The sequence below is a fragment of the Podarcis muralis genome, chromosome 11, assembly GCF_964188315.1.
Source record: "Podarcis muralis chromosome 11, rPodMur119.hap1.1, whole genome shotgun sequence".
In the NCBI taxonomy this organism is placed as follows: domain Eukaryota; kingdom Metazoa; phylum Chordata; class Lepidosauria; order Squamata; family Lacertidae; genus Podarcis; species Podarcis muralis.
Window position 1 is genome coordinate 66,237,374 of NC_135665.1, and position 13,750 is coordinate 66,251,123.

Genomic DNA, 13,750 nt, shown 5'->3' on the forward strand with positions numbered 1-13,750 from the left:
TCCAGATGTTTTGGCACCAGAGGCAAACCACAAATGGTGCCCCTCCCCACCAGGGAATTCCTGCATTGCTGGGGGGGTTGGGCTAGATGACCCCTGGGACCCCTTTGAGCCTATCTACACCAGGACTAAGAAGGGGAATCAAATCAACCTTAAGCCCATGGTTTAAATGGGAATCCATCTAGAATTGGAAGGGACCCCGTGGGCAGTCTAGTTCAAACCCCTCTAATGCAGGAATTGCCGTTGAAGAGTCCCTGGCAGGTGGCCCACCAACCTCTGCTTAAAACCCTCCAACCAACCTCAGAAGAGCATCTGCTGGATCAGACCATAGGCTCACCCAGTCCAGCCTCCTGTTCTCCCACTGGCCGACCAGATGCCTCTTCTGGGAAGCCTGCAAGCAGGATCCGAACCCAAGAGCAACTCTCCCCTCCTGGGGTTTCCAGCAACTGGGATTCAAAAGTATTGCTGCCTCCGACTGTGGAGACAGAGGAGAGCCATTGGGTCTAGGAGCCTTTGATAGCCCTCTCCTTCTCCACGCATTTGCCGAATCCTCTTTCAAATGACACCATCTAGGTGTCAGGAGTTCAGCGTACACTTGAGTAGGACCCTGGCAGAGACACATGTGAATGGTTTTTTGGACAAGGGAGGGTGAGGTTTCGTTTGAGGCTGAGAAAGGCAGTGGCTGACCCTGCCAGGAGCTCATCCTACTCTCGAGTAGGATCCTGGCAGAGACACATTCCCAACTGGCATGTTCCCTCTCTCCTGGTCAATCGTTCCGGAGCTTCAAAAGCTTTCTTCTGCCCGAACATCACAGCGACCGATGCCAACCGACACCGGCACACTTAGGGATCCGCAGAGTCTTCGCAGTTTGCATAACAGACCTCAGCAACTCAGCATTTTGGCTAATCTACTTTATTTACATATCAACACACACGGAGCACTGCAACATGGCTCCCTCTCTCTCTCTAGCATCAGACAGCAAAGAGAGAAAGAACAAAGGACAACAGTCCCACTTCGCGGAACACAGTAACACAAATATCCTGTCTCTGTCACTTCCCACTCCGTGGAGTCAAACATATACCGTCATGTGAAAGACAGCAATCCCATGACTGCAATCATGGAGCAGGAATTCTAACATCAGGTTGGTGGCCATCCCTGCCTTTTGCAGGAGCAAGTTCCATAGTCTGACTAAACCAAAGCGTTCCAACAAAATGGAGAAGAGCCCCCCACCTTCAGAGGTCATGGTCACCTCCTCCCCCTCTGCCATACAGAAATCTCAGCTCAAGCACCCAGGACAGGTGGCCCTCCAACCTCTGCTGAGGAACCTCCAAGGAAGGAGATTCCACAGGCTCCCAAAGGAGTCTTCTGCACTCCTGAACAGCTCTTGCCCTCAGAAAGCTCTTCCTGATGTTGAGTCAGAATCTCCCTTCTCGTCCTTTGAATCCATTGGTTTGGCTCCTGCGTGCTCTACAGGGGGGGGGGTGAGGCCTCCCCCCACCTCACAGCCTCCTTTGGGGTCTCTTGATGTCCTCATGATCCTGAGAGCAGCCGGGTCTTCATGGCTGGTGGGTCCTCCTCCTCCTCTTCCTCCTCCTCCTTCTTGGCTCTCCCTCCTTCTTCACCTGCTCATCCCTGGCTGACTCTCCTTTTGACTTTCCTCGAATCACTGCATTGTAGAGTTTGAAGGGGACCAAAGGGGCATCCTGTCCAGCCCCCATTTTGTCCGCACAAACATTTCTACTTGCCAAGTGGAATGATCTCTCCACACATTTCCCCTACCACTGATCAACCTTGCGGGGTTTTTGCAGAGACATGGCAGGTGAGCTTTCCGAGAAGCCAGGTCGTGTTTTGAGTTGAGTACGACTGTGGGCCAGGGGACCTGGCGTTGGACGGCTCGGATTTTGGGGAGCTTTGCTGCCCTGTGGATCTCAGAGCCTAAAGATGAGGAAGGGAAAAGCAACTCTTGCAGCTCAGCCTTTTTCTGCAGATCATAAAGGAGTTAGGATGGGGCAGGGAGGCCCATGTTGGGCGGGGGGGGGGGCTCATCTCAGGGCAAGGCAACTGCCCTGTGCAAGGTCCCCTCTTCAGTCCTTGGCAGAAACTGTGCAGGGATGGAGCCAATGAAGGGACAGGAGAAGGTGCAGCGCTGGGCAAGGGTGACAGGTAGCCTTTTTTGACCTAAGGCTGTTTGCATGTTCACACGCCAGAAAAAAGATGACTTCCTGTACGCAGGCTGAGACCCTACCTGCCCACAGACTGTCTCTCCAAAGTGGTGAATGCTCTGGTTATTTCTTGCTTGGACTACTGCAATGCGCTCTACGTGGGGCTACCTTTGAAGGTGACCAGGAAACTGCAATTAATCCAGAATGCGGCAGCTAGACTGGGGACTGGGGACTGGGAGCAGCCACTGGGACCACATAACACCGGTCTTGAAAGACCTACATTGGCTCCCAAAACGTTTCCAAGCACAATTCAAAGTGTTGGTGCTGGCCTTGAAAGCCCTAAACGGCCTCAGCCCAGTATACCTGAAGGAGCATCTCCACCCCCTTCGTTCTGCCCAGACACTGAGGTCCAGCGCTGAGTACCTTCTGGTGGTTCCCTCACTGCAAGAAGAAAGGTACAGGGAACCAGGCAGAGGGCCTTCTCGGTAGTGGCGCCCGCCCTGTGGAATGCCCTCCCTTCAGATGTGAAGGAAATAAGCAGCTATCTTATCTTTAAAAGACATCTGAAGGCAGCTCTTTTTAGGGAAGTTTTAAATATTTAACGCTGTATTGTTTTTAACATTCGACTGGAAGCCACCCAGAGTGGCTGGGGAAACTCAGACAGATTGGCAGGGTATAAATAATAAATAATAAATCATTATCATTATCATTATTTTATTATTATTATTCCTGGTGCAGATCCCTCCATCTTCAGGGCCCTGGAGGTTCCCAAGGATATTTCAAAGTCTTTGCTTAGTAGTTGCTGGGTTTTTTAAACGTCCTTTTGGCAGGCATTTTAACCCAGCAAAATCCCTTGGAGGGGGTGGTTCTTTGGGCCACTGCCCAGAGTTCCCCCCTCTCATTCCTGGGCTCCTGGCTCGACCCTTCCATTCCCTGTCCAAGGCTTAAACAAGCGATTTGCAGAGGCCACATTTTCTCCAGAGTCTGGGAATAAACGACGAGCGTGAGGCCAGGATGGTGTGTGTGTGGGGGGGCATCTGTTTTTATGGCTTTGGTTTTCTGGTGCTATTCAGGGAAGTGGAGAGGAAGCAATATTCTGGGATGGAGGCAGCTCTTCCCTGAATGCTTTGAGGCAGAGAAACACAGATCACTTTCTGCCCCTGGAGGGGACACTCTCTCCAGCACTGCGTTGCCTGAAGCTGTAGGGGTTGTGCCAGAAGGTCAGATTAGCCCACCAACCATTTTTCAATATATATTAAAAAAAATTGTTTCAGCACGTAACATCATACAGAAAAATAATATCCTACCCGACTCCGAAAGCTGGTGCTTGGACAATGTGTAGCAGATAACATCCCAGAAACATAACAAGCTATTATCCCAGACTTCTATCTATAGAGAAGGCAATGAACAGTTTCAATGAAGCAGAAAGTTTTATAATGTGAGCCTCCGTTTTAGCCATGCACATAGCCGAGCTGTGCCCATCACTTACAAAGGAGTCTTTGGGCTTCAAGCTTTGTGCCAATTTTATTTTATTCTTTAATTCTTCCGTAAGCGCTCTTTGACATAGTTTATTGTTCCAATGATCAGAGAAGCCCCTTTTGGGGTTCATCCAGACTTCCACCTCTCCATTGCTAGAAAGCACGGATCCAGGCAGTTTTCCTCCTGCCCTGTGCCTTCTAGCCACAGGTCTGAGCTGTTTTGCCTTTGTCCCCCACTTCCCCCCAGAAAGCCTGCTCTTCTGCCAATCTGGAGAAAACCCAGTTGCTGTTCGTTCCAATTCAGCGCTGAAACACAGGTTTTCCTGGGGGAAAGCAGCAGTGTGAATGAGCCCTAAGTTCTTCCAGTATCTTGTTTTTATCAGCCTGGCTACAAGCAGAAAGAGAACTAACTAGAGTTTTGAGCAGCAAGTTAATTTTGTCTTCCGTGAAAAGATTGAAGAGAGCCAGCTCCGGACATTTTGTCCAGCAATTGCTTTTTTAATTGGACAAATTCTTCCTCGCAGAACCGAGCCACTCTCCCACATGGCCACCACACAGCATTCTGCACCCCCTCCAGCCGTTTGGTGCGTAGAAGGAGTTATTATGGGCTACCCGTACAGGCATGCGAGGTGCCATTTTGCCCTATTTTAAGTGCCACCTCTTTTGCCGAGGCCGATTTAAAAGGAGGCATCATCCTCCACGTTGAGGTCCCCCCCCCCCCTGCGCTGATAGCAACTGCCATTCAGCTTCCTCAAACCACCTGCTGTGTTGTCTGAAGCTGTTGTGCAGGGATCCTGTACCAGAAAGTCAGATTAGTCCTTTGGCCATTTTAGTCCTGGACTCTCTCTCTCTTTTTTTTAAAAGATATTTATTAAAGTTTCAACGTTTTACAAAAAAAGAAAAAGAAAGAAAAAAAGAAAATACAAAGTAAAAACAGTTAAAAACAGATCAGTTTTTCCAAATCTTATCTTTCATTTGCTTGTTTCCCTGACCTCCTCACACCTCCCTTTTTTGTATTCCAGTTCAATTAGTTAATTCAGCAAATCCTTTCCCTCTTTGATTTTATCTTAATCTTTTATCTTAGCATATTATAGCTTTAGTTTATCACCTGTTAACAAACCATTTTTTCATATTCTTTTATACCATTACAGCTAGAAACCACTTAATTTCAATCCAACATCATTCTAGCATTCATTAATTTTACAATATCTCTGTAAATAGTCTTTGAATTTCTTCCAGTCTTCTTCCACCGACTCTTCTCCCTGGTCTCGGATTCTGCTGGTCATTTCCGCCAGTTCCATATAGTCCATCACCTTCATCTGCCATTCTTCCAGAGTGGGTAGATCTTGTGTCTTCCAATACTTTGCAATAAGTATTCTTGCTGCTGTCGTGGCATACATAAAGAAAGTTCTATCCTTCTTTGGCACCAATTGGCCGACGATGCCTAGGAGAAAGGCCTCTGGTTTCTTCAAGAAGGTATATTTAAATACCTTTTTCATTTTGTTATAGATCATCTCCCAGAAAGCCTTAATCTTTGGGCATGTCCACCAAAGGTGAAAGAATGTACCTTCAGTCTCTTTACATTTCCAACATTTATTATCAGGCAAATGATAGATTTTTGCAAGCTTGACTGGTGTCATGTACCACCTGTATATCATTTTCATAATATTCTCTCTTAGGGCATTGCATGCCGTAAACTTCATACCTGTGGTCCATAACTGTTCCCAGTCAGCCATCATAATGTTATGTCCAACATCTTGTGCCCATTTAATCATAGCAGATTTCACCGTTTCATCCTGAGTATTCCATTTCAACAGCAAGTTATACATCTTTGACAAAATCTTGGTTTTAGTCCTGGACTCTCGAGGGATCTCAGCAGCGACCCAGAAAACATGAATCATTCTGTAGGTTGTCTGAAGCCAGCAGTTTGGGGACCCTGTGTCCCTCCAGATGGAACTGAATCCCACTCCGTTCAGCCCTAACCATTAGTCCTGCTGGCTGGGGCTGATGGGATGCAGGGTCCTAGCAGCACCTGGACGGGAGGAGCTTTCTGCATGCAAAGAAGATGCTCTACCCGTGAGCCACGGCCTCTGCCCCTTTGGCGCAATCTGGCACGCTAGTGGGGGAGACAATAAACGGCGGTATTTTGTGCCAATGGTATTTGGAAATGCAGGGTTAAAGTGACAGAATTGATTCCTTGAGGAAGAGGAGGAGGAGGAGAGAGACCATAGAGAAGGAACTGGGTAGAGCAATCGACACAGGTCACAGCTGGCCAGAAATGTTACTGAGCCGGCGCACAATGCGTCAACTGCACCTGAGGAAATTGCACTGCTATTCCATTCTGTGGGCATTTAAGAAAAACTAATTTTCTGAGCTCTGGTGGGAAAATGTCGGAGAGGGATGTTTGGATCATGATGAGTGAAGAAAAGTGTGGCTCTTCTGCAGGAATGTCAACACGTTGTCTCCCATCCAATTTGAAACCATACCGAACCCTGCTTAGCTCTGCAAAGATGCCAGCGGATCTATTGCTGCCCCACTAGGAGAAAGCCAAGGAAGTGTTCCTTGCAGAAGCCACCCAGGATGGTGGAGCACTTTGCATGCCAGGCATGGGGGGGGGGGGGCAGAAGTTTGCCCAGAATTCCTTGTCTCCCCACAGAGATGTCTTGCACTGAGTGGCACCTGGTCCTGTGTGCCCACACAGGACCCAAGCCGGGCATTGGCAAGGGTGCCTTGGCTTGTCCGCAGGGTGGGGGTGGGGGTGGAGAGGACACTGTGTTGCTTTCTGCCTGTTTCTTTCCCTCACCCCCCCCCCCTTTCTCTTTGCAGATCTTTGCCCTCTTTGCTTCTCTTCCGAGTCCTTTCCTGCTTCACTTCACCCCTCTGGGTCCTAGTCCCACTCTGCCCTCTGGCCTCACTTGCACACGTCCGCCTGGCGTTCCTCAGAGGGTGGGTATGCCAGCTGTGCAAGAGGAGGGGCAGGGCTGGCTGGGTTGAGGAGACGGCTGGCAGCTGCGGGCGCTGGGCTCCCTTTCCCTGGAGACGGAGAGAGGCTTTGCAGCTGCCTCCCAGGAGGGTCTCCAACCCAGCCCCCTGCCCGGCACACCTGCCCCTTGGACAGAGCGAATGTTGTGCTGCCCCTGCACCAAACAGGTGGGGAGCTACCAAGGTGGGGGGGCCAGGGTGCAGAAACCCCACCTTGTTTGGATGTTGCCATGCTGACCCCCCTGGGCTGCTGTTTGGGATGAACCCGAGATGAATCTTATAGAGCCCCCTTCTGGCATGTGGCTAAGGTTACCAGACGTCCCCGTTTCCCGGGGACAGTCCCCAGATTTACAAATCAGTCCCCTGGCAAAATCCTTTCATTCCGACTCATTTCAATGGATTCATTGAAAAAAACCTGGAAACCTGAGGCTAAGGCCACACAGGCCCTTGTCCCTCGGTGGAGCGTGGGGTGGCCTCACAGCCTTTGCTCTCCTGACGCTGATACTGTCAGCAGGCAGAGCTGCATGGAATCCTAGCTCTGTAGTGTTGGAAGAGACCCCCAAGGGTCATCTAGCCCAACCCTCTGCAGGAATCACAGGTTTTGACCTTTAAAGCCCTTTGTGGCTTAGGGCACTCGTATCAACGGGACCGCCTCTCCTGGTCTGCCCCGCAGAGGACCTTAAGGTCCATGAATAACCATAGTTTAGAGGTCCCTGGCCCTAAAGAAGTCAGACTATCCTCCACCAGGGCCTTTTCAGTGATGGCTCCGACCTGGTGGAATGCTCTGTCCCAGGAGACTAGGGCCCTGCAGGATTTAACCTTCTTCCGTCGGGCCTGTAAGACAGAGCTATTCCACCTGGCCTTTAATTTGAATTCAGCCTGATCTTTTATTTCCCTTCTCTTCCCTCCCCCCCCTTTTATGAAGATTACCCACTCTGGGACCCCACAGCTAATTCTCCCCTGGCCTCCTTGCTGGCCCAAGTAGGACTAATTCAGCCAGCTAGACCTGGTGATCATCTAATGCTTATTGGATGGATTTCCCCCAAACTGATTTTTGAACTTTGAATTTTATTGTTATTCATGTTTTTATACTGTATTTTATGCTGCTTCTATGTTGTATTACAATTAAGTGTTTTAAATTTGTTGTTAGCCGCCCTGAGCCCGGGAAGGGCGGGGTAGAAATAAATTTTTTTATTATTATTATTACTATTATTACTTGCTGTGAGAGGGCAAAGAGCGTCTGAGCGCCTTCTGGGCAGCTGCTGTTCCTAATGGGGAGAAGAGGAAATACATCAGAGAGAGTGCTGGAGGTGGACCACCGAGGCCCGAGTTCAAATCTCTGCCTGGCTACGAAGCTCATTGCCAGGGACTGACCCTCAGCCTTGCAGGGTGGCTGGGAGCGAAAAGGGGGAGGCCCTCCTGCCCCCTCCCGGCTGCAAGCTCCTCTCTGCTCCTTGGTTTGCCTCCATCCCAACAGAAAGGGCAGTCGATCTGATGTCCACCCAGATCTCCAGGCTCGTCCTGGGACTCTGGCCAGCGGCGGACGGTGGCGACTCAGAGCGCCTGTTCTTTGCCTGCAGGCGAGATCAAGTGTGAAGCGCCAAACAACAAGCTGGACAAGTTTATGGGGACCCTCCTCTTCAAGGGGGAGAAGTACGCCCTGGACAACGAGAAGATGCTGCTGAGGGGCTGCACCATCCGCAACACGGACTGGTGCTTCGGACTGGTCATCTTTGCAGGTAAGAGCAGCTGGCCGAGAGAAGCAGGAGGAAGGGACCAAACGTCTCTGGTGTAAAAGCCCCTCTCACTGGGATTGGGGGTTGGGGTGGGCTCTAGCTCTCGAAAGGGGTCTTCTGCCCACAGCTTGTAGGCTGGGGGGGGGGCACAGAAAAGAGCCTGGCTTGAGGAGGTTTGAGGAGGCCCTCTGCTCCTAATGGGGCACTCTGTATGTCCAGCTGTCCTTTGTCAACAACAAATTGTCATTGTTTTTGTGTGTGTTGAATATATGCTATATGGTCATTTATGGATCTGTATGTAGGTTTTATTTTATTAGTTTTTTATCTTATATTTTGGAAATGTGCATCCAGTTTATTTTTCTCTGTCCCTTCCCCCACCTCCCGGAAAAGCACCCAAGAGCCGTGCTCCCTTTCACGAGCCGCACAGAGTGTGTGTGCGGCTCTTGGGGGCTTTTCCCCAAGGAAAAAGCCCTTCTCCCTCCTCGGGGAAAAGCCCACAAGTGCCGCACACACGCTCTAAGTGGCTCGTGAAAGGGAGCGCTGAGCAGAGCCTGGGATGCATACAGGCTCTGCTCAGCGCTCCCTTTAAAGAATATTTTTTTTCTTGCATTTCCCCTCTAAAAACTAGGTGCGCCTTATGGAGCAAAAATACGGTAAATCTGGCACTGCTTGTGCCAAGCTCCTCCCTTCCCCAGATTCCTGCCTTGCAGGGGTTGGTCTAGATGAACCTCAGGGTCCCTTCCAACTCTGCACCGCTATGATTCTGCAAAGCACCTGCATCTCCCACAGGGCCCAGGATGCCCAGAGCCCATCCCAGCTGGTGGCTTTGTGCAGTGGGGTCCCTCTGCCCCTTCTGCGGCCTGAAAGGGGGCCGACTCTCCTTTGGGCAAGATGCTGCCTGCCTTTGCCTTCCCTCAAATCCACCGGCGGCTGCCATTTCCCAGGGTCTCCTGCCTCCCAGGAGGTGCTTTGATCTGGAAATTAAAATCTTTTGTTTGAACTGCCAGGGCCAGACACCAAGTTGATGCAGAACAGCGGAAGAACCACCTTCAAACGGACCAGCATTGATCGCCTGATGAACTTCTTGGTGCTGGTGGTGAGTGCGAACGGCGCTTCGCTCCATCTCTTGTCATTCCAGCTGAGGGGCTTCCTCACAAAAGCAGGGAGGGAGGGGGCACAAGAATAGCAGCAGGGGGGGGCATGCATGGACTTTATTCATAAGAGACTCAGAAATCAATTATTTCTTCCCTCCTTCTTTGCGAGGGCCAAGTAGCAACTAAAGTTCCTCACATCAGTAGATAGTAGATTTAGGGAAAAGGGTTAGAAATTTACTGGCATTTGCGGGGGGGGGGGTAGTTCATGGATTAGCTATATATTATTTTTTTTTTGAAATCATTTTTATTTGATTTTACAAATACAAGGTTATAAAAATCCAGACATAAATCCATGTACAGAGATGCCCCAAGTCTCATGACCTCCCCCCACCCCCTCCGTGGGGTCCCATTTTAAACATTTACAACTGCATATTCTTCCAAACCCTATCTGTTATCTCAATCCATAATGTCCATAGTATTTGTTAGACTACAAGTGAAATCAAAATCCTGTCAGTGTTTCCTTCCTTCTGCTTACAGTGGTCTCCTAAATAACTGATAATTTCCCCCCATTCTTTTATAAAGTTTTTGTCCTCTTGGTTTCTGAGTTTTCCAGTCAGTTTTGCCATCTCGGCATAGTCCATCAGCTTGGTTTGCCATTCCTCTCTGGTAGGGACTTTTTTTTTATAAAAAAAATAATTTTTATTAACAGGCCAATCATATCACATTATCACATTGATTACAAATTATACAGCCAAATTTTAAATTTTGTTGGGGGTACCCATACATCAAGCTCAGCTCGAGTCCAAAACAGCATCACTTATCTTACTGCATTAATTAGACAGTTCTCTCCAGTTTGATCCGGAAAGTCCTTTGTTACTTCTTTTCTCTTCTTGTTGTTATCATAAATTCTGGTAGGGACTTTATCTTCTTTCCACCTCTGGGCTAATAACATCTGGGCAGCTGTTGTTCCATACACAAAAAGTCTTTTCTGCTCCTTTGGGATATCGGCGCCTATGATTCCTAATAAAAATGCTTCTGGTTTTTTCAACAAAAGTTATTTTAAACATTTTTTTCATTTCATTGTATATCATTTTTTGACAATGTTCTTTTACATTGTTGTTGATCTTTAGTCAATGTTCTTTTACATAAACTCTGCATCTATACAGTGGGACATAGATGTTCTTCTGCTTTCTGCCCTCCCCTTTTCCTTGCAGATCTTTGTTCTTCTGGCCGCCATGTGCTCAGTGCTGGCCATTGGCAACAGCATCTGGGAGTACAAGAGAGGCTCTGCCTTCCAGGTCTACCTGCCCTGGCCGCACGACGTCCACTCGGCCTTCTATTCCGCCTTCCTCATGTTCTGGTCCTACGTCATCATCCTCAACACAGTGGTGCCCATCTCCCTCTACGTCAGGTAAGCGAGGGGAGGGGAGGCACGTGCCCTGCACCAGCCCCCAAACAGCCCATTTTGCACTGGGGTGTGTGTGTATGTGTCTTTGTCACAGTCCGGTCTACGGGCGATCGAAGTCCTGGCTGAGGACGTCGGGACTGGGGGCAAGATGGCAGGGTGGGAGCAGGATGGTGGGGGCCGCCCCCCTTCCTCCGCCACTGAAGGAAGTTGCTGCATTTGGGATTTTGTACTTTAAGGAAGAGGCCAGTCCAAGTGTGAGCCAAAATGAGTGGGAGATGTCCCAGCATGCCCTGCTCCTCTAGCCCTGCTTTCACTTCCTTGGCACCAATAAAGGCACCAAGAGGGCCAGCCCCCCCCCTTCTGGCGTGTTTCCTCCTCTTGCCCAACCAGGGTGGGCAGTGTGCTCTGGCAGCCCAACCCTTGGGGGGGGAGGACCCAGCGCATTGGCAAGGCTGGTGAGCTTTTTGAGGGTACTCTGTGACTCTCCTTTGATTCCGCAACGATGGCGCTATGCCCAGGCTCCGACTCAGCCGCTTCCTTCTTCACAGTGGACGTGGCATCGCGCTTACAGAGGTACCTTGGTTCTCAAACTTAATCCGTCCCGGAAGTCCATTCCAAAACCAAAGCATTCCAAAATCAAGGCGCAATTTCCCATAGAAAGTAATGCAAAATGGATGAATCCATTCCAGACCTTTAAAAACAACAGCAATTTAACATGAATTTTACTATCTAATGAGGCCATTGATCCATAAAACGAAATCAATAAACCATGTGCTGCAGTAACACAATCCATCAATCAGTAGCTGAACTGGGTTCCACACAGTCACAAAAACAAACAAAAAAGAGCCGCAAAAACAAAAACGCAAAATAAATAGCAAGAAGAGACAGACCTCAGCGTAACACTCAAAACGGAGCACATTCGGTTTCCGAATAAGGTTTGCAAAACGGAACACTTACTTCCGGGTTTGCCGGGTTTGGGTTCCAAGTTGTTTGAGTACCAAGGCGTTTGAGAACCAAGGTACCACTGTACTTCATGAGGTCCGGGGAGGATGCTTGTGACTTCTGTGTCAGGGGAAGGTCAGTGGGTGAGGGAGATGGAGTCGAGGTCCCTGTTCCTCAAGGGAGCAGCTGCACTGCGCACAGCCGGTTCCGGCTTCCCAGCATGCGCTTGTGCTGCAGTTTATGGACTACATTTCTGTCCCACCCTCCTTCCTCCAAGTTGCTCAAGGGGGTGTGCAGAGTTCTCTCTCCTCTCTTTGGTCCTCGCATTAACCCTGCAAGGGAGGCTGAGAGACGGCGACTGGCCCAAGGTTGTCCAGGGAGCTGCATGCTCACGTGGTGCCTGGAAAGCTGGCCTCCCAAATCCTAGCATGGCGTTCTAACCACTACGCCACGCTGCCTCTGCACACAGGTCACCTGCTGATTCCCCCCCCCCCCCAAAGTGGCTTCTGCGATGGCCTCTTGCAGCTTGCAAAGGGACCCCAAGCGCCAGGAAGCTTTTCCTGCCAGGTCTCCAGCCCATTCCTTGGTCTCCCCTCCTTCCTCTCATTCAGCGTAGAGATCATCCGTCTGGGCAACAGCTTCTACATTGAGTGGGACCGCAAGATGTACTACCCCCTCAATGACACCCCTGCCCAGGCCCGGACCACCACCCTCAACGAGGAGCTGGGGCAGATCAAGTACATCTTCTCCGACAAGACGGGGACCCTCACCCAGAACATCATGGTCTTCAACAAGTGCTGCATCAACGGGAAGATCTATGGTAGGGCCGCTCTCCTGGGGCTGCTGCATCCGTTCATCTTTTGGAAATAATTTTTATTTGATCTTACAATTATAAGATTACAACAATACAAAATACATATCCGTATTTAGGGAGTTCTCCCAATCTCTGCACCTTCCCCTCCATGGCTCCAATTGTCAACTTTTTCAATTGTTCCAGAATCCATATTTTATAGCACTCCATTTTGTCCATAGTATCTGTGTTATCCATAGTATCCGCAGGACACGGGTGGCGCTGTGGGTTAAACCTCAGCGCCTAGGACTTGCCGATCGAATGGTCGGCAGTTCAAATCCCCGCGGCGGGGTGCGCTCCCGTTGCTCGGTCCCAGCGCCTGCCAACCTAGCAGTTCGAAAGCACTCCCGGGTGCAAGTAGATAAATAGGGACCGCTTACTAGCGGGAAGGTAAACGGCGTTTCCATGTGCGGCTCTGGCTCGCCAGAGCAGCTTCGTCACGCTGGCCACGTGACCCGGAAGTGTCTCCGGACAGCGCTGGCCCCCGGCCTATAGAGTGAGATGAGCGCACAACCCCAGAGTCTGTCAAGACTGGCCTGTACGGGCAGGGGTACCTTTACCTTTACCTTTATCTGTGTTACTGCAATCCTGCTAATGTTTTCATCTGCTTACAGCTGTCTCCCAGATATATTGTAAATTTCCCCCCATCCTTTATTAAAGCTTTGGTCTTCTTGATTCCTGAGCTTTCTGGGCAGTTTTGCCATTTCGGCAGAGTCTAATAGCTTAGTTTGCCATTCTTCTCTGCTAGGGACTTTGTCTTCTTTCCATCTCTGGGCTAATAGCATCCCTGCGGCTGTTGTCGCATACATTAAAAGTCTTTTCTACTCCTTTGGAATATGGACCCTTTGCCAGCCTGCTGTTCCCCCCCCCCCCTTAGATTTTGTTCATCCATTAGTCCCAGTCAGCATGGATGGCTTGGGGGAAGGAAAGACGGTCCGGATACTTCAGCTGGTGTAGAATTCAGCGGCCAGGTTGCTCACTGGAGAAAAATAGTTTGAGCATATTATCCCAATCCTGGTCCAACTGCACTGGCTACCAATTAGTTTCTGGGCCCAATTCAAAGTGCTGTTTTTCACCTATAAAGCCTTAAACAGCTCAGGA

The 13,750-nt window shown here is 49.8% G+C and overlaps 1 protein-coding gene across 6 annotated transcripts in view; it reads left to right on the forward strand.

Annotated features, from left to right (window-relative positions):
* LOC114606451 (phospholipid-transporting ATPase ID-like) overlaps positions 1-13,750 on the forward strand; it is an 87,409-nt gene that overhangs the window by 46,731 nt on the left and 26,928 nt on the right. For all 6 annotated transcript variants that reach the window (XM_028748728.2, XM_028748729.2, XM_028748725.2 and 3 more), the window contains 4 exons: positions 8,200-8,358; positions 9,363-9,451; positions 10,664-10,860; positions 12,411-12,619. In XM_028748728.2, coding sequence (XP_028604561.1) covers positions 8,200-8,358; positions 9,363-9,451; positions 10,664-10,860; positions 12,411-12,619 — 654 coding nt within the window. The remainder of the gene's footprint in view (positions 1-8,199; positions 8,359-9,362; positions 9,452-10,663; positions 10,861-12,410; positions 12,620-13,750) is intronic.